Source organism: Chiloscyllium punctatum, chromosome 21 (genome assembly GCF_047496795.1).
Source record: "Chiloscyllium punctatum isolate Juve2018m chromosome 21, sChiPun1.3, whole genome shotgun sequence".
Lineage (NCBI taxonomy): Eukaryota > Metazoa > Chordata > Chondrichthyes > Orectolobiformes > Hemiscylliidae > Chiloscyllium > Chiloscyllium punctatum.
This window is the reverse complement of record NC_092759.1, coordinates 15,770,160-15,793,170: the sequence shown is the minus strand read 5'-3', so window position 1 is coordinate 15,793,170 and position 23,011 is coordinate 15,770,160. Positions and strand designations below refer to the sequence as shown.

The 23,011-nt window shown below is 47.1% G+C and overlaps 1 protein-coding gene across 1 annotated transcript; it reads right to left on the bottom strand.

Annotated features, from left to right (window-relative positions):
• Window positions 1-12,435: 12,435 nt before the first annotated feature.
• fis1 (fission, mitochondrial 1) lies at window positions 12,436-22,682 on the bottom strand. The gene is made up of 5 exons (XM_072591576.1): window positions 22,523-22,682; window positions 20,388-20,520; window positions 19,899-19,975; window positions 19,498-19,603; window positions 12,436-14,949 (listed from the first exon to the last, which is right to left on the bottom strand). The coding sequence occupies exons 1-5, from the start codon at window positions 22,625-22,627 to the stop codon at window positions 14,852-14,854; spliced, it is 519 nt and encodes a 172-aa protein (XP_072447677.1). The 5' UTR covers window positions 22,628-22,682; the 3' UTR covers window positions 12,436-14,851.
• Window positions 22,683-23,011: the final 329 nt, after the last annotated feature.

Below are 23,011 nucleotides of genomic sequence, written 5' to 3'. Positions count from 1 at the left end.
ATTGCGACCCGGTAGGACCATTCCACCCTTACCTGGCCTGATCCAGCTTCCAGATTTTAAAGCTGTAGCAGCCACCTGCTCAAGAAACGCTGTAAGCTGGCGTTCCTCTTCCCGTTCGGGAAGGCCCAGCAAACAAATATTTTTTCGACAACCTTGATTATCGAGGTCATCAATATGATTCTCTAAGGTCCGGACTCGCTGTTCGAGAGTCTGGACCTGATCCACGGCTGATTGTGCTGTAGTTTCGGAAGTCGCGGCCTTTAGCTCCGCCCGTCTGACTCGACGCTCGATTTCTTTAATGTCTCAGTCGTGCTTTTGCAGCGCGGCTGAGAGTGAGTCCCATCGACTTCGGGATTCTTCAATGAAAGCGTCGATCTTCGCATCCAGTTTGGAGATGATTTCCACAAGGCTCGCCACCGTAGGAAAGTCCCCCGGCTCGGCTGTGGACGCCTCTGCTGCAGCTGGAGAGGGTGGGGGAGGGATTCCTCCTTGCTGAGAGCTGCGGGCTCCCTTCCCTTTAGTCACTTTTACTAAAGATTAGATTGTTTAAATTTAATACTAAACAACTAATTAAATTAAACAGCTATTTTAAATGATTTGGTGGGAGTGGGTGGCCCACTTTGCCCAAGTCTTGGGAGAAGCACTATAGACTCAGACTTGCTGGATCGCCGCCATCTTGGATCCCCACTGTGTTTATTTTTTTAACTAGCTGGCTTGATGTCTTCCACCATTTGAAGAAGTTTGAGGTCAAGACATGCATCCATGTTCAAGACTGAGAATTCTTATATACAAGTCCTCTTCTATATAATGCCCCTTGTATTGGACAATTCTTAAGAGTCATCATGGTCTATGGGACAGAGAAAGGCACTTCAGCCCATTGAGTCTGCTTAGATCAAAAACAGGCACGTAACTTGAATCCTTCCACTGCAGAAAACGCCATTCAGCCCATTGAGTCCAAAGAGCATCCCGCCCAGAATCACACCCCCACCCTATTACCATGGCTAATCTACCTGGCCTGCTCATCCTATGCCTTCACCAAAGTGCGAGATCAGAATCACCTTATTTTCATTGGGAGCACTGCAGGCATTCCTCCTATTGTAGATTCTTCTCCCTCAACCTCTTTATGTGGAGACATAGCTGACCTCTTGCTTCTCGCTGACCGCGTCCTACTTTAGCATGTCTTCTGAAAGTGGCCGAGTGCTACCTCAGGCGAGGGAGGAGAGGCTGTGCTTGTATCAGGATGGGAGGGATGTGGAGGGCTGTTGTGTTTATAGCAGGGGCCAAGGTAGCCAGACCAGGAGTAGCACCACCATTTTGTCCCTGGCCCTTAACTGAAGCAAAACCTGTTACAGCTTCAATGTACTTTGGGTGGCATGATGGTTAGCACTGTTACCTCACAGCGCAAGGGATCTGGATTTGATTCCAGCCTGGGGCGACTGTCTGTGTGATGTTTGCATGTTCTCCCCATGTCTGCGTGGGCTTCCTCCAGGTGCTTTGGTTTCCTCCCACGGTCCAAAGATGTATTGGTAAGGGTGAATTGAATGTGCTAAATTGCTGTGCAGGCTAGGTGGGTTTGCCATGGGAAATACTGGGTTACAGGGTCTAGGTCTGGACGGGATGCTCTTTGGAGGGTTGGTGCAAACTTGATGGGCCAAAAGGCCTCTTTCTACACTGCAGGGATTCTACGATACATTTACTTGACTTCTTTTCTTATTTATTCATTTGTGGAAGGTGGGCATTGCTGGCTGGGCTCAGCATTTATTACCCATCCCTAGTTACCCTTTGAGAAGGTGGGTGTGAGCTGCTTTCTTGAACCTCTGCAGTCCACCTGCTGCAGATTGACCCACGGCGTCCTGACGGAGGGAATTCCAGGATTGTGACCCAGCGACAGCGGAGGACCTATTTCCAAGTCAGGGTGGGGAGTGGAGGGGAGTGGCATTCCCATGTGTCTACTGCCTTCGTCCTGCTAGAGAGAAGTGGTCATCGGTTTGGAAGGTAGTGTCTAAGGATCTTTGGTGAGTTGCTGCAGTGCATCTTGTAGGTGGTACATGCTGCTGTGACTGAGCATCGGTGGTGGAGGGAGCAGATGCCAATAAAGCTGACGGTAGTGTGATTCCTTTCAATTGCCTTGCTGACTGTAGTAGTAATGACTACTACATTTATACTCCATGTTTGCTTAGACTACAGATCAGTCATGAGCTTATTGAACAGCCTTTTCCTGTTGCTATGGTCCTGTCAAGGATAGTCAGCTTTGTTGGCGCAAACATTGATGAGTCACAGCATCTCTGGCTCTGTAGGGGATCTGGATTAAATCAATGGCACCAAACCCCAGGAAAGAAATCAAGATGCTGCAGAGATATTCCAGGTTGGTACTGGGGTTGAAGGGTGTAGTCCAATAGAGACATGGAAGGTCCAGACTTTTAATTTCCTTTTTCAGTCTTTCATTGCATGTGGGCATGGCCAGTGCTTACGTTGGGTGCCAATTGTCCACGAACTGAGTGGCTTCACTTGGCAACTTCAGAGAAAAGAGCCAGAGAGGGTGAGGACAGAGGATTTCCTTCCCCAAAGGATGTTAGGAATTTTACAGACACACAGATTAGGTACAGGGGTAAGCCACGGTTCACCAAGCTTGCCCAAGGATCCAGTGAGACTACGGCTCATGTGATTACACCACATTCCAGGCTATCCCCAATAACGGTCCACTTGTTGGAGGGTCAGTGCTGAGTGAATGCTGCGGTGTCGAAGGGTCAGTACTGAGGGAGTGCTGCACTATCGGAGGGTCAGTGCTGAGGGAATGCTGCAATGTTGGAGGATCAGTGCTGAGGGACTGCCACACTGTCAGAGGTTCAATGCTGAGGGAATGCTGCACTGTCGGAGGATCAGTGCTGAGGGAGTGCCGCACTGCCGGAACTGTCGGAGAATCAGTGCTAAGGGAGTGCCGCACTGTCGGAGGGTCAGTGCTGAGGGAGTGCCGCACTGTCGGAGGATCAGTGCTGAGGGAGTGCCGCACTGTTTGAGGGTCAGTGCTGAGGGAGTGCCACACTGTCACAGGGAGAAAGTGAGGACTGCAGATGCTGTAGATCGGAGTCAAAATGTGTGGTGCTGGAAAAGCACTTTCTCCATGATTCGAACATTCCTGATGAACAGCTTATGCTCGAAACATTGACTCACCTGCTCCTTGGATGCTGCCTGACCAGCTGTGTCAAAACCACACTTCTTCTCATGTCACAAGGTCAGTGCTGAGAGAGCATCGCACTGTCATAGGGTTAGTGCCAAGGGAATACTGCAGAGTCAGAAGGTCACTGCTGAAGGAGTGTCGCACTGTCAGAGGGTCAGTACTGAGGGAGTGACACACTATCAGAGGGTCAGTGCTGAGGGAGCATCGTACTGCCGGAGGATCAGTACTGAGAGAGTGCCGCACTTTCAAGAGAGTCAGTACTGAGAAAGTGCTTTACTGTTGTTGTTGTTGTCCATTCAGAAGAGATGGTCACATGGAAAGAAAAGCATGGGAGTGTGAAATGTTTATTTCTGAGACCAAACCACTGACATCAGGAAAGTTTCCCTCATCAGCACTTTGTCAGCCCCTGCTTTGGACGTGTCGGATGCCTTTTTTCTCTACGATTCCCCGTGCTACTACTTTGGAAGAGCTGCTTAGACTGTAAAGCAGCTTGTGGTCCTTAGGGAGCTTTGGATAAGGCAAATCTGTCCTTGGTGCTGTGAAAACCTGTCAAGGTGTGTTCAACTGGGTGGGGCGTTTTGTGGCACTGGATCACGTGATGGAGCCAGAGCAATGCACATATATTGTGCAGCCCATCCCTTCCTCACTTTATATTAACCTCAAATCAATCCAACTACGTTTGATGATCAGAGATTGAGGGAGGGAGGGGTAGGGAAGGACTACCTGTCCTTTCAATTATCTCTGTCTATCTGCCAACATTTGACTATGCAGTCTTTCACTTTGACTGCAGTGAGCATTGAGCTCATCTCCTTGTCAGGTACCACCCAGAATAACATCCTGGAGCAGATCCTTTGCTCTCTAGATTTTTTTTTTGTTACCTTGAGAAAAACTAACTGATCAAGTTCAAACTGATGTCAAGTGCTGATAAAAGAGATAAAAGATTGAACCTTTATGACACTTTATGACATTGGATATGAGGCTGTAACCATCTCTGGAAAAATACAGCTCATCACATCTGATAATAAAGATAGGGTACAATCATCGAAAACCAAATAAACAGTGTCAGCAAGTCACCCTCAGCACCGACACCACCTTTCAGCGCCCAAACTACCATCTTTCCACTGTCTCACTGTTCCTCATTCTCTTCCGTTGGCCATATTATCATTCACTCCCTTTGACCATATCCCTCACTCCGTCCTTCTCACCAGATACCTCACTCTCTCCTTCTCACTATGTCCCTTATTTCGCCCCTCCAATTGTATCCCTCAAACTCTTCCTCTGACCGTATCCCTCAATCTTTCTCCAATAGTATCTCTCAAACCCACCCTCTCACCATATCCTTCAATCCCACTCTTCATATCCCTCAATCCCTCCAACTATATGTTTCAATCCCTCTCTCTCATTGTATCTCTCAATCCCTCCTTCCAACCATATCATCCAATCCATCTCTCTCACTGTATCCCTCAATCTCTCTCACTGTACCCCTCAATCCCTACCTCCAACCATATCCCTCAATCCCTCCCTGTCACTTACTCACCATTATGAAGTATCTAAAGCCAATCAACATAGGTCGTAAAGCGAATGAAGAAACAGTTTATTGATAAACCCTGGATAGACATTTAAACCATCTTCTGTCACATTATCTCATGGATCACAATTTTGTCATGGATCTGGAGCTCTTGTTTAAACTTTCAGTTCCAAATGTGCACTGCTTATATGTAATAAACCTTTGTTCCTCTACCCCTTCCTCACACTGAAATACAGTATCCAACTCAGTTTTTCATTTCCCTTTTTCAGGTCTCTTTCCCATCAGGAATGGTCATCCATTAAATAAATGGTCTAGTTCACATAACCCCGTATCTGTCATTGTTGGGGCTGTTGCAACAAGGAGGCAATGGGAGATGGTGATGCAGTTGCAAAGCCCACTGGATGTAGTAATCCACAAACCCAACGAATGTGGGGTGTGGGTTCAAATCCCACACTAGCAATGAGTAGAATTCCATTTCAATTAATTATTTGATTGGGAACTGTCAATAGAATTGAAGGTGAGAGGGGAAAGATTTAAATGGGACCCCAGTGGCAACTTTTTGGTGAGTGTATGGATTAAAGGGCATAGATTGGGTAAACAGACAAGGACTTTTCCCTGGGCTGGGGAAGTCCAGAACTAGGGAGCATAGGTTCAGGGTGAGAGGGGAAAAATTGAGAAGGGGCCTAAAGGGGCCACTTTTTCATACAGAGTGTGGTGTGCATATGGAATGAGCTGCCAGAGGAAGTGGTGGAGGCTGGCACAATGACAACATTTAAAAGGCATCTTCCTATATGACTAGGAAGGGTTTGGAGGGATATTGGTCGGGTGCTGGCAGGTGGGACTAGATTAGGTTGGGATATCTGGTCGGCATGCAAGAGTTGGACCTCTCTATGACTCTCTGAGGTGACAAAGGAAGTGGTGGAGGCTGGTTCAATTGCTGGATGGGTTTATGAATAGGAAGCATTTAGAGAGATATGGGCCAAGTTCTGGCAAATGGGACTAGGTTTATTTGGAATATCTGGTCAGCATGAAAAGTTGGACCGAAGGGTCTATTTCCTGTACTTTACAGCTGTATGACTCCAAACTCTTAACTGCCCTCTGAAATGGCCTCACAAGCGTTTTAGTTTACAAAGATAGAATGGGGAAGTGTCATTAAGGTTTTTTGGCTATAATACACCGGGCTTGAATCTTTAGGACTCTTGGAGCTGTGTGCCTGACAAAGAATGTACACCACGATTATCAAGAGGATTGGAAAGTAAAGAAAATACTGCGGGTCTGGACAGCATCTGTGGAGAGAAAAGCAGAGTTAACGTTCTGAATCTGGTATATCTCTTCTGCAGAGCTGAGTACTGAAAATGTGTTGAAGCACCTCAGAGTGGAACATGGTGTCATAGAGTCATGGACTCCGACAGCACGGCGACAGGTCCTTCGGCCCAAACTGCTCCATGCTGACCAATATGTCCATCCACATCTACCCCATTTCCCTGCACTTGGCTCATATCCTTCTCAAGCTTTCCTATCCATGTACTCGCCCAAATGCCTTTTAAATGTTGTTAATGTACCCACCTCAACCACTTCTGCTGGCAGCTTATTCCATATGTGTACCACCCTCTGTAAAAAAAAGTTGCCCCTCAGGTTCCCTTTTATCCTTTCCCCTTCTAACCTGAAACTGATGCCCTCTTGTCCTCAATTCCCCAAGCCTGGAAATATGAGGAGAGAAGTTTAATTCAATTGCACTTTCTGTGATTTCAGAGTTGAAATGTTCTACCCTCAGACTAACATGGAGCATATTTTGTAAATGAGAGGACCATTATGATTGTACTGTTAAATAAGACAGCCATTACAACTGTATTAAGTGGCATATGCTGTGTTCGTTAAATTTGACTGTAAATTCTGTAATATCCAAGCTGAAATGTTTTGCAATGTATATTTATAAATAAATTTCGTGAATAATACTTTTTTTAAGAATACACAATAAATGGTGATCTTGTCAATGACACCCATATCATCAAAAGGAACGATGTTTTTTATAAAATGCAACAAGGCCTGAAGGCACCCTAGTTGTTTGTCAGGTAGCTGGACAGCTGTTTGCAATGCAGAGTAACACCAACAGCTGTGGGTTCAATTCCCAAACTGGCTGAGGTCACCATGAAGAATTCCTGAATGAAGCTTTCATTCCTGCAGAAGGGCTTATGCCTGAAACGTCGATTCTCCTGCTCCTTGGATGCTGCCTGACCTGCTGCGCTTTTCCAGCAACACATTTTCAGCTCTGATCTCCAGCATCTGCAGTCCTCACTTTCTCCTCGAGGTCACCATGAAGGCCTTGGGACTATGGTAAATTTGCCTTTACCTATTCTAGCTGAGGTCTTTGAAAAACACTGAAGTTTGATGATATCAGAACTCCATGCACTCAATTGGGGGAAAAGAGAGAGGGAGACAGAGAGGAGGAAGAGATGTCCCCCTCACTGACTTTGAGAAAGCAGGAATCATAACCAACTTGAAGAAGGGAGACAAATTGTGCTGTGCAAACTATTTCCTTTATAACCTCAAAATACAAAAGGGGGAAGTGTCACTGGAACACAGGAAGTTGAGGTAACCATACAGAGGTTTATGAGTGGCTCAGATAAGGCAAACAGCAAAGGTAGCATAGGGGGATTCAAAACCACGAAGCATAATTTTAAGGTGACAGAGGAAAGGTTTGAAAGGGACTTGAGAGGCAACTTTCTCACACAGACAGTGGTTCGTGTGAACTGGCAGAGGAAATGCTAGATGCAGGTACAGTTACCGCATTTAAAAGATATTAGGACAGGTGCATGAGTAGGAAAGGTTGAGAAGGAAATAGGCCAAGTGCAGGCAAATGGGAATAGTTCAGTTTGGGAAACTTGGATGAGTTGGATCGGAAGGATTTATTTCTGTACTGCATGACTCTGAGACTTTATGATGGCAGAACTGTACAATGTAGCTGGAGTCCTGAGTACAGTTCTGGGATTGCACAGCAGAGGATACAAAGGAGATTTTCAAGGATGTTGCCTGGACAAGAGAATTTTGAGTTCTAAGACTAGATTGATTGAGGTTGCTTTCTTTGTACTAAATGACGAAGAGAGGTTTAATCTTTCTGGGCAAAGTCATGGAGTGGGGGGGGGTCCACAGGGAGGAAGGTCCTATTTCTTTTGGAGAGAAGTCAATAATCAGATTACAATTAAAGTACATCGAGGAAGCATTACACATAGAAGTAGGAGCGGACCATTCAGCCCTTCAAACCTGTTCCGTCATTCAATAGGATCAAGGCTGATGATCCAACTGAGTCCTCCAAACCTGCTTCCTCCCTCATACCCTTTGATCCCTTTAGCCCTGAGAACTGTAACTAACTGTTTCTTGAAAATGTTCAATGTCTTGACCTCAATCACTTTTACGTGGCAGAGATTTCCAGAGGGTCACTACTCTCTGAGTGAAGAAATTCTTCCTCATCTCAGTCCCAAGTGGCTAGCTCCATACCCTTTCACTGTGATTCTCTGATTCTAGACTCCCCGGTCATGAGGAACACCCCTTCCTGACCTAATCTGTCCAATCCTGAGAGTAGGTTTCTATGAGATTCTCACAATTCTTCAAGATTCCAGTAAAACAAAGGCATAGTTTCAGAGTAAGGGGTGGTAGATTCAGAGGGGTTTTGGGGGAAAACAAACCTTTTTCACTCAGCAGGTGGTGGGAATTTGTAATGCACTGCCTGGGAAAGTAGTGGAGACTGGAAACCTTACAAGCTTTAAAAACTACTTGGATGAGCACTTCAAATATCATAACATTCAAGGATAGTAGGACAAGTGCAGGAAATTGGGAAAAGTGCAGGAAATTGGGAAAACCACACTTTTATGTCAGTACAGGTTCCATTGGCCAAAGGGCCTTTTTTGCATTGTATGAATCTATGAATAAATATAGCCCAAATTGATCCAATCTCTCTTTTGTCAGTCCTACCAACCCATGAATCAGTTTGATAAATCTGTGTAGCATTTAGGGGGGAGTTGAAGAGTTGCATTTGCAACTCGAGGGTGCTGGGACTATGAAAGAAATGTGTGAAAAGAAGAGTGGAGATAGAAACCTCAACAGGTTTAAACAAGCACTCAAGACTCACCATGACATCTTCATGGTTGAGGTGCTATTGGAAACATCCGTACTGGGATTGGACTTGAAGTCGACTTGAAAAAATAGAATGTCTTGAATCGTTCCTGGGAGTTAACTGGTAAGGGCAACATTTGTTGTCCTTCTCAGATTGCCTTGAACAGAAGGACTCGATTGGTCACGGCAAAGGGCAGTCAACCAGAATTGCTGTGGGTCCAGAGTCACTAGGCCAAACTGGGTGAAGATGGAAGGTTAAGAATGTCATATGGGGTTTTTACAATCGATGGTGGTTGTCATCGCTATGAAGGCTCTTGATTACAGAATCATCCAGCACAGAAAGAGACCCTTCAGCCGAAAAAGTCCATGCCAAACCTAATCCCAAACTAAACTAGTCCCACCTCCCTGCTCCTGGCCCCTAGTCCTTCAAAACTTTCCTATTCACGTACTTATCCAAATGTCTTTTAAATGTTGTGGCTGTGCCCACATCCACCACTTCATCAGGGATTTCATTCCACATCTGGTCAACCAAAGATTTGGCCCCAATGTCTTTTTTAAATCTCTCTCTTCTCACCTTAAAAATACACCCCCAGTCTTGAAATCACCCATCCTAGGGAAAAGACAACTACCATTAATCCTATCCATACCCCTCAAGATTTTATTAACTTCTCTAAGGTCACCTCTCAACCTCCTATGCTTCAGTGAAACAAGTCCCAACGTATCCAGCCTTTCTTTATACCATAAATCTTCCACACTCGGCAACAGTCTAGCAAATCTCTTCTGAACCTTCTCGAGCTTAGTAATTACTATCCTATGACAGGGTGACCAGAACTGGACACGGTACCCCAATAACAGCCTCATCAATGTCCTATACAAGTTCAACATGACACACTAACCCCTATACTCAAAGGACTGAGCAACAAAGGCAAGCATATCTTTTTAACCACCTTGAATACATCTATTATTCAATTTAAATTGAACCCATGTCCCAAGAGCATTAGCCAAGACCTGTGTATTACTAGTCCACTAGGTGATGTGTTACTATTGCCTTTCCTCTGGATCATGTAGAAACTTGCCATGCAGCACAGACAGTGCATGAAGGACCTCCTTAAATATGGCAAAGTTTGAGCTGCATTGTGAAAAATGTAGAAGAAGTGCTTCATAACAGATTTCTCATCAAAGGCAAAGGGGATGGAATATAAGGGGCAGTGGCAATTTGAGTACAAAACTGACTCCCGGAGAAGAAACATAATTAAGAGCTTTGATAATCATGACAATCACCGTCGAGTGTTGTAAAAACGCCATAATGAGTTTCTTGCCATTATTAACCTGCCATCCTCACCCAGTTTGGCCTAGTGACTCCAGAAAGGTTTCCGAAATTGGAGCAATGCTTATCGCGAGGTTCCCATGGGATGGGTGTTAGTCGGACGTGTGATTCAGACTTGAGGGCACAGCTACTGATGCTTCGAAAGCTGCAGAGTAAGGATAGACCCCCACAGGGCATTGACTGACCAATGAAATAGATGAACGCATAGTAGTTGAGAGTTTATGCAAAGAAGCTCGAAATTATCCATGTTGCTGTAAAGAGGAGCCAGCAAGATTAGATTACTTACAGCGTGGAAACAGGCCCTTCGGCCCAATAAGTCCACACCAACCCTCCGAAGAGCAACCCACCCATACCCATTCCCCTACATTTACCCCTTCACCTAACACTACGGGCAACTTAGCATGGCCAATTTACCTAACCCGCACGTTTTTGGACTATGGGAGGAAACCAGAGCACTCAAAGGAAACCCACGCATACACAGGGAGAATGTGCAAACCCTGCACAGACAGTTGCCTGAGGCGGGAATTGAACCTGGGTCTCTGGTGCTGAGGCAGCAGTGCTAACCACTGAGCTACTGTGCCGCCCAAGATAGAAGGTTCGATTGGAAAGGTGGCGGAGGAATACAGAAAGCGAGGCGTGTATGAGCAGAATTGTGACACATAGGTTGAGAAAATGCTTAAAATGGCTATGAATGCTTTATAAGGGTTTTATAAATAGCACATAAACACAAGGAACTATAATCTCATTCTAAAATACAAGTTAATTACTCTGAGGGAGCCATAAACCAGATATTACTAAACAACCCCAGGAATCAGGACTGGGTCCACCTTTTGGTTGTCTTTGATATACATGATTTAGATGACAGTATAGGGAGGCATGGTTAGTAAGGTTGTGAGAATGACACCGAATTGCTGATGGACAGCAAAGATTAGCTAGGATTGTCGTTGGTATGGTATGTTCGCCGAGCTGGGAAGTTAATTTGCAGATGTTTCGTCCCATGTCCATGGGACATCGGCAGTGCTTCGGAGCCTCCTGTGAAGTGCTGCGGCACTGTCTCTTCTGGAATTTAATTGGGTCCATTCCTGCTGCTTCCAGTTGTTCGCTGCAGTGACCAGTATAGTGGCTGTTTGTTGATGGAGTCCGTGGATGAGTGTCATTCTTCGAGAAATTCTCTGACAATTGCCATTCGAGCTACAAATCTTTACGCAAACTTTGATTATCGAAGTTTACAAGGAGATTTCGATCAATGGACAGCACAGTGGCTCAATGGTTAGCACTGCTGCCTCATAGCACCAGGGTCCCAGTTTCGATTCCAGCCTCGGGCAACTGTCTGTGTCGAGTTTGCATATTCTCCCCATGTCTGCGTGGGTTTCCTCCAGGTGATCCGGTTTCCTCCCACTGTCCAAAGATGTGCAGGTCAGGTAGATTGTCCATGCTAAATTGCCCATAAGTTCAGTGCGTTAGTCAGAGGGAAATGGGTCTGGGTGGGTTACTCTTCGGAGGGTCGGTGTGGACTGGTTGGGCTGAAGTGCCTGTTTCCACACTGTAGGGAATCTAATCAATTGGGTCATGGGCTAAGTGGCAGATGGGAGCTTAACTTGGATAAATGCAAGGTTTGGTCAAACAAACATAGGACATGAACAATTAATGGTAGAGCTATGGATAGTGTTGTAGAACATTGCTCAGACCTTTGAGGATAGGAGTTGGAACATAATGTTGAAGTTGTACAGGACATCAGAGAGACCTCTTCTAGAGTAGTGTGTAGTTCTGGTCACCCTGCTATAGGAAGGATATTATTAAACTGGACAGGGCTCAAAAAAGATTTACCAGGATGTTGCTGAGAACAGAGTTATAAATATAGTCTGGACAGACTGGGACTCTTTTCACTGGAGCTGGAGCTTGAGGGGTGACCTTCTAGAGGTTTTACAAAATCATCACGGGCATAGACAGAGTGAACAGGTCTTTTCCCTATGAGGAGGCAGTTCAAAACTAGGGGGAATATTTTTAAAGATGAGAATAGAAAGATATAAAAAGGACTTGGGGGCAATTTTAAAAAAATATATACAGTGGTCAATGTGTGGAATGAATGGTCAGAAGAAGCAGTGGACGCAAGTACAGTTACGTCTGGATAAGTACATCAATAGAATAGGGTTGGCGGGATGTGGGCCAAATGCAGGCAGATAGAACGAGTTTTAGTTTGGGAAAATGGTCAACACGGATAAGTTGAGGGTTTTGTTTCTGTGCTTTATGACTATGATTAGAGAATCCCCGATTAAGAAATTGCCAGCAAGATTTCACTTTTCGTACCTTTTATTTTAAACACCAGAATTCCTGTAAGTCAAACAAGAATCAACAGGCTAATTAAAGTCCGTACGAATTGTTAATTACAGTTAGAATAATAGGCAGAGCAAACACTATCTCATGAGATTACCAGCATTTGCATTTATCCCTCTATAAACATGAAGTCACATTTTCAGTCCAACTCAGCTTATAAATATTTCAAATTTCTCACTTTTTTTTGACTCCCTAGGCTTGGACCTTGAGTCACATGGAACAGTAGATCCATTCCTTTGAAGCCCCTGGAGATGGTAGTCAGCTGAATGAAACACGTGCACAACTTCCTGAGATCACCACAGCATTGACTGCACATTTGAAGGAATTGATAAAAGATCTGGGCAGCTTCGGCAAAAGTAGTGGGGGAAGAAACTGTTGACATTAATGGAAAGTCTAGAACCAGAGAACAATGATATAAGGTGATTTATGGTAGAACAACTAAAGGCAGCAAGAAGAAATGACTGACAACAGTGTCTGAGAGCCTGACAGAGGCAGATTCAACCATAGCTTCGAAAACAGAGTTAGACAGGCCCATGAAGCATAAACAATAGTGAAGGATGGCAGGGAAAGACGACTTGCTGGATTGCTTTTGAGGGAACCAGCATAGACTCAACAAGTTAGAAGGACTCTGATTTCTCATTCTACAATCTCAGCTAACCACCAATTAGGTAAAAACAATGACTGCAGATGCTGGAAACCAGATTTTGGATTAGTGGTGCTGGAAGAGCACAGCAGTTCAGACAGCATCCGAGGAGCAGTAAAATCAACGTTTCGGGCAAAAGCCCTTCATCAGGAATATAGGTGCCTACTGCAACATCCTCAACATCTACAGCGTAAAGAAAAAGGCTCTTTGGCCCATCAAGTACGTGCCTAACAATTCTGATCCCATTTCCCAGTATTTGATCCGTAGCCTTGCACGCATTAGCATCATAAATGCAAATCTAAATGCTTCTTCAATGTTACGAGGAGTTCTGCCTCGACCGCCCTTACAGGCAGTGAGTTCCAGACTCCCACCAACTTCTTAAGAAAGAGTTTCCTCACACACCCTTTTAAACCTCCTGTCCCTTAAGCTTAAATGTATGCCCCCTTGATTATTGAACCTTCTGCCAAGAGGAAACGTTACTGTCTATGCCCCTCAATTTGATACACCGCAATCATATGCCTTCCTCAGTCTTTTTCTCCACCATTTAATTTATTCCGAAAACCTCCAAGCTGGACTTTTTAACTTCTCTATTTTTCTAAGAACAGTAACTGAAAAACCAGTACCTAGGGACCTTTTTACTGAAGATGGTGCCGTAAGTGGCAAATTGTACACTTTTCATGGTACTCGTTTGAGTCATGTGACAACAACGCTAATTCCAATTCTCCTCTGCATTTATCCATACACTTTTCAAGATATCCAGCAATGCCCCTCAACACCATCAAACCCCCCAAACTGCCTTCACACGTACTGTGTCAATTCCCAACGTACGTCCCTCATTTAATTCCCCAATACATCTTTGAATCTCACGTTACCCAATCTCTCAATACAATCACTCTTTGTTAGTAACCCACCTTTTCACCAGATGACGGAGATCTGAAACAAAAATTGAAGAGTGCTGGAGAAGCTCAGCTGGTCTGGCTGCATTTGTGGACAGAGAAACAGTTAAAGCTTCTGGTCTACTCTGGCTCTTCATATCAGAATTGAAGCACGCACTCGCTTCACACATGCTCTCGTTTCTGCAGCATTTCCAAGTTTGTATTTCTCACCTGATCCCTCAGTTCCACAACATCCCTCAAACACACCAACCATGACCTGCCCTGGGAGTGTTTGCTAGGGACAAAGTGTAGTTTTACTTCCTTACGTTCAAAGGAAGCTCAGTATCGAACCCTGTGCTGTACATATCCCAGAAGCGTTTGATGGAGATCGTGCTGAGTTTGCCTTACTTGCGGTTTAAGAGTGTAGGGTGAGCTTTACTGTGTATCTAACCCTGTGGTGTACCTTGCCCTCATTACACACACACACCCAGGGCAATCTAGAGGGAGTTTAATTTTGGGCATCAGGCCTCTCTCGGACACATTTATCCAAATTCTACAGGTTTGGCTGGTATTTATTATTTTAGAAAGCAGTATGTACAATGTTTAGTCCAGTTTGCTTTGAAGGCTACCTGAACACATGTTCCAGGAGATAATCAAAACAGATAGAATATTAGAAAAAAACGTCATCTACGAAACATGCAACACAACAATCATCTGAATCCAGGCTCCGGGGCAGACACCAGGAAATCAGGCAGCCAGTCTGTGCATTTGACTTCATTGTTAAAGGTTGAGGTGATCGTTAAACATCAGCGAGACACCCACCCACACACACGCACACAATCTTCATCGTCACTGGTCACGATTTACCCTTGCTGACAGCCAAGCCGATCAGGCCTGCCATTCCAGCCAATCCCACGATAGCTCCCCCAACGATCGCCATGCCGAGTAGGCCATCTGTGGAGACCAGGAGACAGCAGGGGTCAGTCCAGGGGTACAGAGCGAAGACCGTGTCAAGAAGCAGCAGGCTATTCGGCCCTTCATGTCCGCTCCGCCACGCAGTAAGATCATGGCCATCCCCCGATAAGCCTTCACCCCAACACCCCCCGCATCCTTCCACTGCTGATCAAGAAACCATCCATCTCCACCTTAAACAGATTCAAAGATTCTGCTCCCACCACCCTTATGAGGAAGAGAGTTTGAAAGACTCTCAATGTCCGAGGGGGAAAATCTCTCCTCATCCCTCTCTCCAGTAGGCGAATCATTTCAGTGTCGATCTCGCTCTGTGTGCACCTTCCCTGCTGTAACATTGTATTCCTCACTCTGTTCTAATGTACTTTGCATGGTATGACCGACCTGTATTGCATGCAAAACAAGACTTATCACTAGCTACGTGACAATAAAAAAATCAAATCAAATTTAATCAGTTTTAAACAGTGACCTTGAGTCCTACACTTTCCCACAAGAGGAAAATTCTTTCCACATTGAACCTTTCTCTTACTCTCTAAACCCAACGACAAGCCCAGCCTATCCAACTTTTCCATGTAAGATAACACATCTGTTCCAAGTATTCGACTTGGAAACTTGCCCTGAACTGCTTCCAATCCTTCAGGCGGTGACCAGTGGGGTACCACAAGGTTTGGTGCTGGGACCACAGCTGTTTACAATATACATTAGTGATATAGGTGAAGGTATTGAAAGTAATATTAGCAAATTTGCTGATGACACAAAGCTGGGTGGCAGAGTAAAATGTGAGGAGGATGTTATGAGAATAGAGGGCGACTTGGACAGGCTAGGTGAGTGGACAGGCTAGATGCCTGGCCAATGCAGTTTAATGTGGATAAATGTGTGGTTGTCCATTTTGGTGGCAAGAACAGGAAGGCAGATTACTATCTAAATGGAGTCAAGTTAGGTAAAGGGGCAGTACAACGAGATCTAGGTGTTCTTGTACATCAGTTAATGAAAGCAAGCATGCAGGTACAGCAGGCAGTGAAGAAAGCTAATAGCATGCTGGCCTTCATAACAAGAGAGATTGAGTATAGGAACAAAGACGTCCTTCTGCAGCTGTACAGGGCCCTGGTGAGACCACACCTGGAATATTGTGTGCAGTTTTGGTCTCCAAATTTGAGGAAGGACATTCTGGCTATTGAGGGAGCGCAGCATAGTTTCACAAGGTCAATTCCCAGAATGGCGGGACTATCATATGTTGAAAGCTTGGAGCAACTGAGCTTGTATACACGAGTTTAGTTGAATGAGAGGAGATCTGATTGAGACATAAGATTATTAAAGCATTGGACACTCTGGAGGCAGGAACATGTTTCTGCTGATGGGTGAGTCCAGAACCAGAGGACATGGTTTAAAAATAAGGGGTAGGCCACTTAGAACAGAGTTGAGGAGAAACGTCTTCACGTGGGGTGGGTGTATGAAATGCTCTGCCCCAGAAGGCAGTGGAGGCCAAGTCTCTGGATACTTCCAAGAAAGAGATGGATAGAGCTCTTTAAAGATAGTGGAATTAAGGGTTATGGGGATAAGGCAGGAACAGGATACTGATTGTGGATGATCAGCCATGATCATAATGAATGGTGGTGCTGGCTTGAAGGGCAGAATGGTCTACTCCTACACCTATTGTCTAATACATTTATATCTTCCCTTCAATAAGGGGACCAATGCTTAGACAATACTGCAGATGTGGTCTTGCAGAACTGAAGAATAATCCCCCCCCATTTGTGTTCAATTTCTCTCTCAATAAATTACAATATTCTGTTAGCCTTCCTGAGTACTTCCTGTACCTATGTACCTCCCTTCATGAAGAATAAATGGTGGCTCAGTGGTTAGCACTGCTGCCTCACAGCACCAGGGACCAGGGTTTGATTCCAGCCTCAGGTGACTATCTGTGTGAAGCTTGCACATTCTCCCCGTGTCTGCATGGGTTTCCTCTGGGTACTCTGTTTTCCCCCACACAGGCCAAAGGATGTGCAGATTAGGATGAATTGGCCATGCTAAAATTGCCCAAAAGCATCCAAAGGACATGCAAATGTGGTGGATGAGCCATGGGAAATGCAGGGTTACAGGGATTTGGTGGTGGGGTGGGGGGGGTGGAGATACTCTTCAGAGGGTTGGTGTTGATTTGATGGGTCGAATGGCCTGCTTATGACTGTAGGGATTCCATGCACCCAAAGACACAGACCTCTCTGCAACAAGACAAGGGAGCATTCAAATGAATATTAGGGCACCAGGAAGCTCAGAGGAATCTTGGAGTGCTTGCCCACAAATCCTGAAGGTTCAGAGGTTGGCTAAAAAGACTTCCCTTTATCAGTCAATGCACAGATTATAAGAGGGAGATTATATTAAAGCTGAACAGAACTTTGGTTTAGACACAGCTAGAGCATTGTAGGCAGTTCACATTTTGCCCTTCCATATTACAACTGTCTTCACTCACAGGATCCGTATCCCACGATTCCCTTTCCTATTCAGGTATTCGGCCAGGTGCTTCTTAAAAGCTGCTATTCTGCGCCCACCACCTCCTAGGGCAGCACGTTCCAGGCACTCATCACCCTTTGTGTGAGAAATGTGCCCCCCCCAACACACCTTGAACCTGTTCCCCCCCCCCCACACCTTGAACCTGTTGTTACCCCCCCCCCCCCCCCAAACACACACACCTTGAACCTGTTTCTCTCCCCCCCCCCCCCCCCCGCCACCAAGTAATTGACACCTCCACCCTGGGAAAAAGCCTGATACCTTCCACTCTATCCATGCCATTTACAATTTTATAAACATCTATTAGTTCCTCCCTCAGCCTCCTGCGCTCCAGTGAAAACAAGGCCAGTCTATCCAAACTTTCTTCATCACTAAAATCCCCCATACCAGGCAACACCATGGTCAACCTTTTCAAAGCATCCACATCCTTCTGGTAAAGGGACAGCTGGCACTGCCCATGGGCGGGGGCTGCCACTGCACACAATAAAAACTATACATTTTTAAACATGTAGAAGCCAGGAACACCTGGGTAAAATAAGGGTAACATCCAATCACATAGGACAGGATGGCCAGGGGGTGGAGGAGTTTAAACAAACAGGGAGGGATGAGGATTTGAACACAAGCATGAGAATTTTAAAAATCAAATTGAGCGTAAAAAGAGTGTACCCTGGAGCTTCTGTGTGAGAACCTTCCAAGGTAGCAGCAGCGATTAGCAAGACAGCTCATAACATAGTTAGGAGCCTGGGCTTGGTTGAGAGGAACGAAGTACAAGGCAAGGAAGTTGTGCTAATATTATAAACCACAAACGGATACAAGGCAGCTGCCAGCCACCTGCTGGAGAACAGCGCTCAGCTCCAAGCATTGCAGTTTAAGACCGACCACAAACGTTTTAGGAGCGGTACAGAAGAGATTTACGAGAAAGAGGTGGTATTGTAGTTTCTAGAGTCATAGAATCACAGAGGTGCACTGAACAGAAACAGACCCTTCATTCGTGCTGACCAGGTTTCCTAAGCTAGACTCGCCCGAACTTGCCTGCCCCAACAAAAAAAAAGAGTGCTGGACAGTCACAGCAGGTCCGGCAGCATCTATGGAGAGAAATCAGAGTTAATGTTTCCGATTGGGTGACCCTTCCTCAGAATTGAAAAGTTAACTCTGATCATTCCTAATAGATGATGCCAGACCTGCTGAACTTTTCCAACAGTTTCTGTTTGTGTTTCTGACTTGCAGCATCTGCACTTTGTTTGGTTCCCATTTGCCTGTGCTGGGCCCATAATTGTTCCTATCAACGCTCCTGACCGAATGTCTTTGAAATGTTGTAATTGTACCCCGCTCTACCACTTCCTCTGGTAGCTCATTCCACATATGTGCCACCCTAGAAAGAGTGTGAAAAAGTTGCCTCTTGGGTCCCTTTCCAACCTTTCCACTCTCACCTTCAACCCACGGCCTCCAGCTTTGGACTGCCCTACCCTAGGGAAAACGGCTTTGATGTGCAACGTATCCACACCCCTCATGTTTTTATAAACATCTAAATGTGGACCACTCAGAGAAGCTCAGTGTACAGGGTCCCCAACATCAAAATGTACAGCTGATAAAACCCGGAAGTCTAGCAAACTGCGAGGTGCACAGTGTCAAGACTGCAAAAGAACATGGGCTGGTGAACACGTGGCAGAAACTTAAGGTAGAGTTAAGCAATTCATTTTGATTGGAACACAACATAAAATAAGATGCAATTCTAAAGAAGATGCAGGAGAGGGGTAGACCTGGATGTTTTAAAAAAAACCAACACAGTGCCTGAGAAACCCAACAGGGTCTGGGAAACAATGTTCCTGCTATATCAGTGTGCCATCACTAATGCCCATTGTCTTTGAGCCGCTCCCTGTGACAGTCTGGGCCTCCCTCACTGACGCCCATTCAGTCTCTGCCAGTCTGGGCCTCCCTCACTGATACCCGCTCAGTCTCTTCTGCCCTGTGTACCAGTCTCGTCTGGCTTCACTGTTCAATCCGGGCACACTACCCCCCAGCTCTCACCTCTCTGCATCTTTTTATTGATGAGTTTCTCCAGCTCCAAACCCTGCTGATTGGTTGGCTCGTTCTTCAACATAGTCCGGATGAACTTCAGCGCTTTTTCATACTCCTACGGAAACAGAGTAGCCAATCAGACGAGCAACGAGGGTGGTTGGGTGGGCGGATGGGCACTGCGAGGGATGGAGGAGAGGTAGATGGGATCGAGGGGCGATAGGGGGCAGAAATGGGGCAAGGGAGATGGGTGCAAAGCAGAGGGAGGGGACAGGAAAGGAGGGAGATGTCTTTTGATCACCTGGGGGGGGTGTATTTCACGGATTAGCCTTTCAACAACTTTCCCAGATTAAAAAGGAATTCCCCCACCACTCAGAAGCCAAACCTGCAGGCGCTGAAATCTGCACACTCACCTTCATCCGATAATTCCCCACAGCCAAATAGAAGATGTAATCTCGCTGCTCATCCTTCGTTGCGGTAGGGTAAATCTCTGCTGGGAGGAAGGGTTGGGGAGAGAAGGATGGGAGAGGGGATGATGAGAGAGGAAGAGAGAGAGAGAGAGCGCGAGATTAGTCAATGCGACCATCTTCACTTCAGAGCATTGCCAATCTATCATCACAACATGACGAGTCAGGGGTCAAGGGATTGAGGGAAGATCACCAGGCAGAGGAGGGGCGTGGGGGAGGGGAAGAACAGACTGAGGTGACAAGGCCACCAGTCATGAGGGGGATTGGGGGACAAGAGACTGAGATTGACTGGGGCTGCAGGGGGGAAATGGAGACCAGACTGGAGCAGAGTGCAGCTCCAGCGCGGCAGCTTCAACCAGAGTACACATTTTGCCAGCCCCACACACCACCCTCTCCAAACAGGATTGGCTCCAGATGCAGAGAGTTCCAACTCACCTTCCAGAATGGCAACTCCTTTCACAATGTCAGCAGAGTACTTGCTGCGGATTAAGCACCAGGCGTATTCGAACTGGGTCGCTCGGGACAGTGCGCCCTGTTTCTGCTCTGCGTTGTACTTTTTCTCAAACTTCTGCAAAGAGGAAACGCAAGGTGTGACCATGCAGCTGCAGTGCTCTGTCTGTCTGTGTCTCTCTCTCTCACCTGTCTGATGTCCCAAGCTCCTTCCTGACCCTCTCACCTTCCCCTCTGTCATCCCCAGTCCAGTTTCTGTCTGTCCCCTCACTCCCACTATCATCCCTCTCTGTATGTCCACCCCTATGGGGTCTCTTCTGCTCTGTCATACTCATTGACATTTTCTCCCTCGATAAACCCAGTTCTTGTCTTCTGTCTCATTCTTGTTATCCCGCTCCTTTCTCTCTCCCTCTCTCTCTTTCCCACCTCACCCCCCAACAATCTGTCACTATCTCTCCACTTCTTCTCTGTCTCTTTCCCCTCACACTTGTTCTGCTTCTCCCTCTGTCTCTCTGTCCCTTAGCCTCCACTCACTGCACCTTGCCCCCACCAACTCTGTCCCTTCTCTCTCTCCCCCACCTCTCTCTCACCTCCAATCACTCAGTCTCTCTCTCTCTCCCTTCCCCACTTATGTTCTGATTCTCCCGCCACTCACTGTTCTAAGCCTCCAACTCACTCACCATCCATTATTCAATCACTCCTGTCACTCACTCACTCCACCACCTCTCCTCTCTTACTGTCAGTCTCTCACCCTCCTCTTCTTGTTCTCTCTGCACTGCCCCCGTCTCCAATCCTTTCTATCGCATGCCCTGTTCCAGCCATACCCCTCCAATCTCATTCCTCACCCACTCCACCCCTATCAATTTCACTGTCCTATCCTGATACTTATCCCACACTCGCACTCTCTGCTTCTGGACCCCATCCCTCTCCCCCCACCCAGTGGACCCCCATCTCACTCCCCCAACCTCTCCCTTCTTCCACCCCCCCTTTTTTCTTTTTCCCCCCACTCTCCCCCCCTCCCTTCCTCATCTCTCTTAACCCCTCCCTCCTGCCCCTCTCCCCCCCACCCTCCCCTCCCCTCTCCCCCCCCACCCTCGTCTCTCTCTCTCCCCCCCCACCCCGTCTCTCTCCTCCCGTCACCCTCCACATGACCCCATCACTCTCCCCCTCCCCATCTCCATCCCATCAGCATCCCCTACCTTCCTGTCCCCCACCCTGTTTCCCTCAGACCCTCCCCACCACCCAGTTCCCCCAGCACCGTCTCCCTACACCACATTTCCCTAGACCCCCACCACTTGATCTCCGTAGCCACCCCACAGTCTCCCTTCAGCACCCCACCCCCAACCCCTCCCATCCACCCCATCTCACTCACTCCACACCCCCCACCCATCTCCTGACCCCTCACCCCAACCCCCCCCCCCGCTGCCCCCAGCCCACTGCCCTTCCCAACACCTCCCCATCTCACCCCCCCTCTCTCCCCCCTCACCACGTCTCCCTCACCCACATCCATTCCCCCCCTTCTCCTTCACCCACAACCCCCCCATCTCCTTCACCCACAACCCCCCCCCATCTCCTTCACCCACAACCCCCCCCCATCTCCTTCACCCACAACCCCCCCCATCTCCTTCACCCACAACCCCCCCCCATCTCCTTCACCCACAACCCCCCCCCATCTCCTTCACCCACAACCCCCCCCCATCTCCTTCACCCACAACCCCCCCCCATCTCCTTCACCCACAACCCCCCCCCCATCTCCTTCACCCACAACCCCCCCCCATCTCCTTCACCCACAACCCCCCCCCCATCTCCTTCACCCACAACCCCCCCCCCCCCCATCTCCTTCACCCACAACCCCCCCCCCCCCATCTCCTTCACCCACAACCCCCCCCCCCCCCCCATCTCCTTCACCCACAACCCCCCCCCGGTCTCCCTCACCCTTTCTCCCCCCGCCCCCGTCTCCCCCCAGTCTCCGTCCCCCTCTGTGTCTTTCCACCCCACCTCTCCCTCTATACCCCCTCTATCTCTATCTCTATCTCTATCTCTATCCCTCTCCCTACGTGTGTATATTTCCCTCGGTGCCGCCCTCACCCCGTGTATATATCTCTCTATCCCTCCCTCACCACTAGATCGTCTGGTGAAATTGTTTCGTTTACAATCGCCTCCATGATTCCAGATGTTCCTCGTTCGTCACATCCGGATTCTGTCCCGTCAGTGCGCATGTTCATCTTCTATATGTTCCGCCATCTTTAATGCTGGCGGCCGATGCTTCCGGTGCTGGTGTGATGTTTGTCATCTTTCATAGTGGCGGGAGGAAGGCAGGGTTGGGTTCACAGGGAGCGGGTGTGGTTGGGTGTCTGTGGGCAGAAATACAGCAGGTTGGCGTGGATTTATACATGGTGCAGTCAGTCCACAAGATATAGGAACAGAATTAGCTACTCAGACCATTGAATCTGCTTTATCTCTCAAACCCTATTCTCTCCCATAACCTTGATCTCTCTTACCTGTCTATTTCTGTCTTACGCACACTCAATGACCTGCCCCCCCCCCCCCCCCCCCCAATCCTTCTGTGGCAATGAATTCCACAAGTTCACCAGCCTCTGGTTGACGAA

Bases quoted from the DNA above. Each gene is read 5' to 3' on its own strand.
- fis1 (XM_072591576.1), bottom strand. From the start codon at position 22,627: ATGAACATGCGCACTGACGGGACAGAATCCGGATGTGACGAACGAGGA. The intron at 19,976-20,387 runs GTGAGTTGGAAC...TCCTCCCAGCAG, and splicing joins AGGAGTTGCCATTCTGGAAG to AGATTTACCCTACCGCAACG. The intron at 14,950-19,497 runs GTGAGAGCTGGG...TGGTCTCCACAG, and splicing joins CAATAAAAAGATGCAGAGAG to ATGGCCTACTCGGCATGGCG.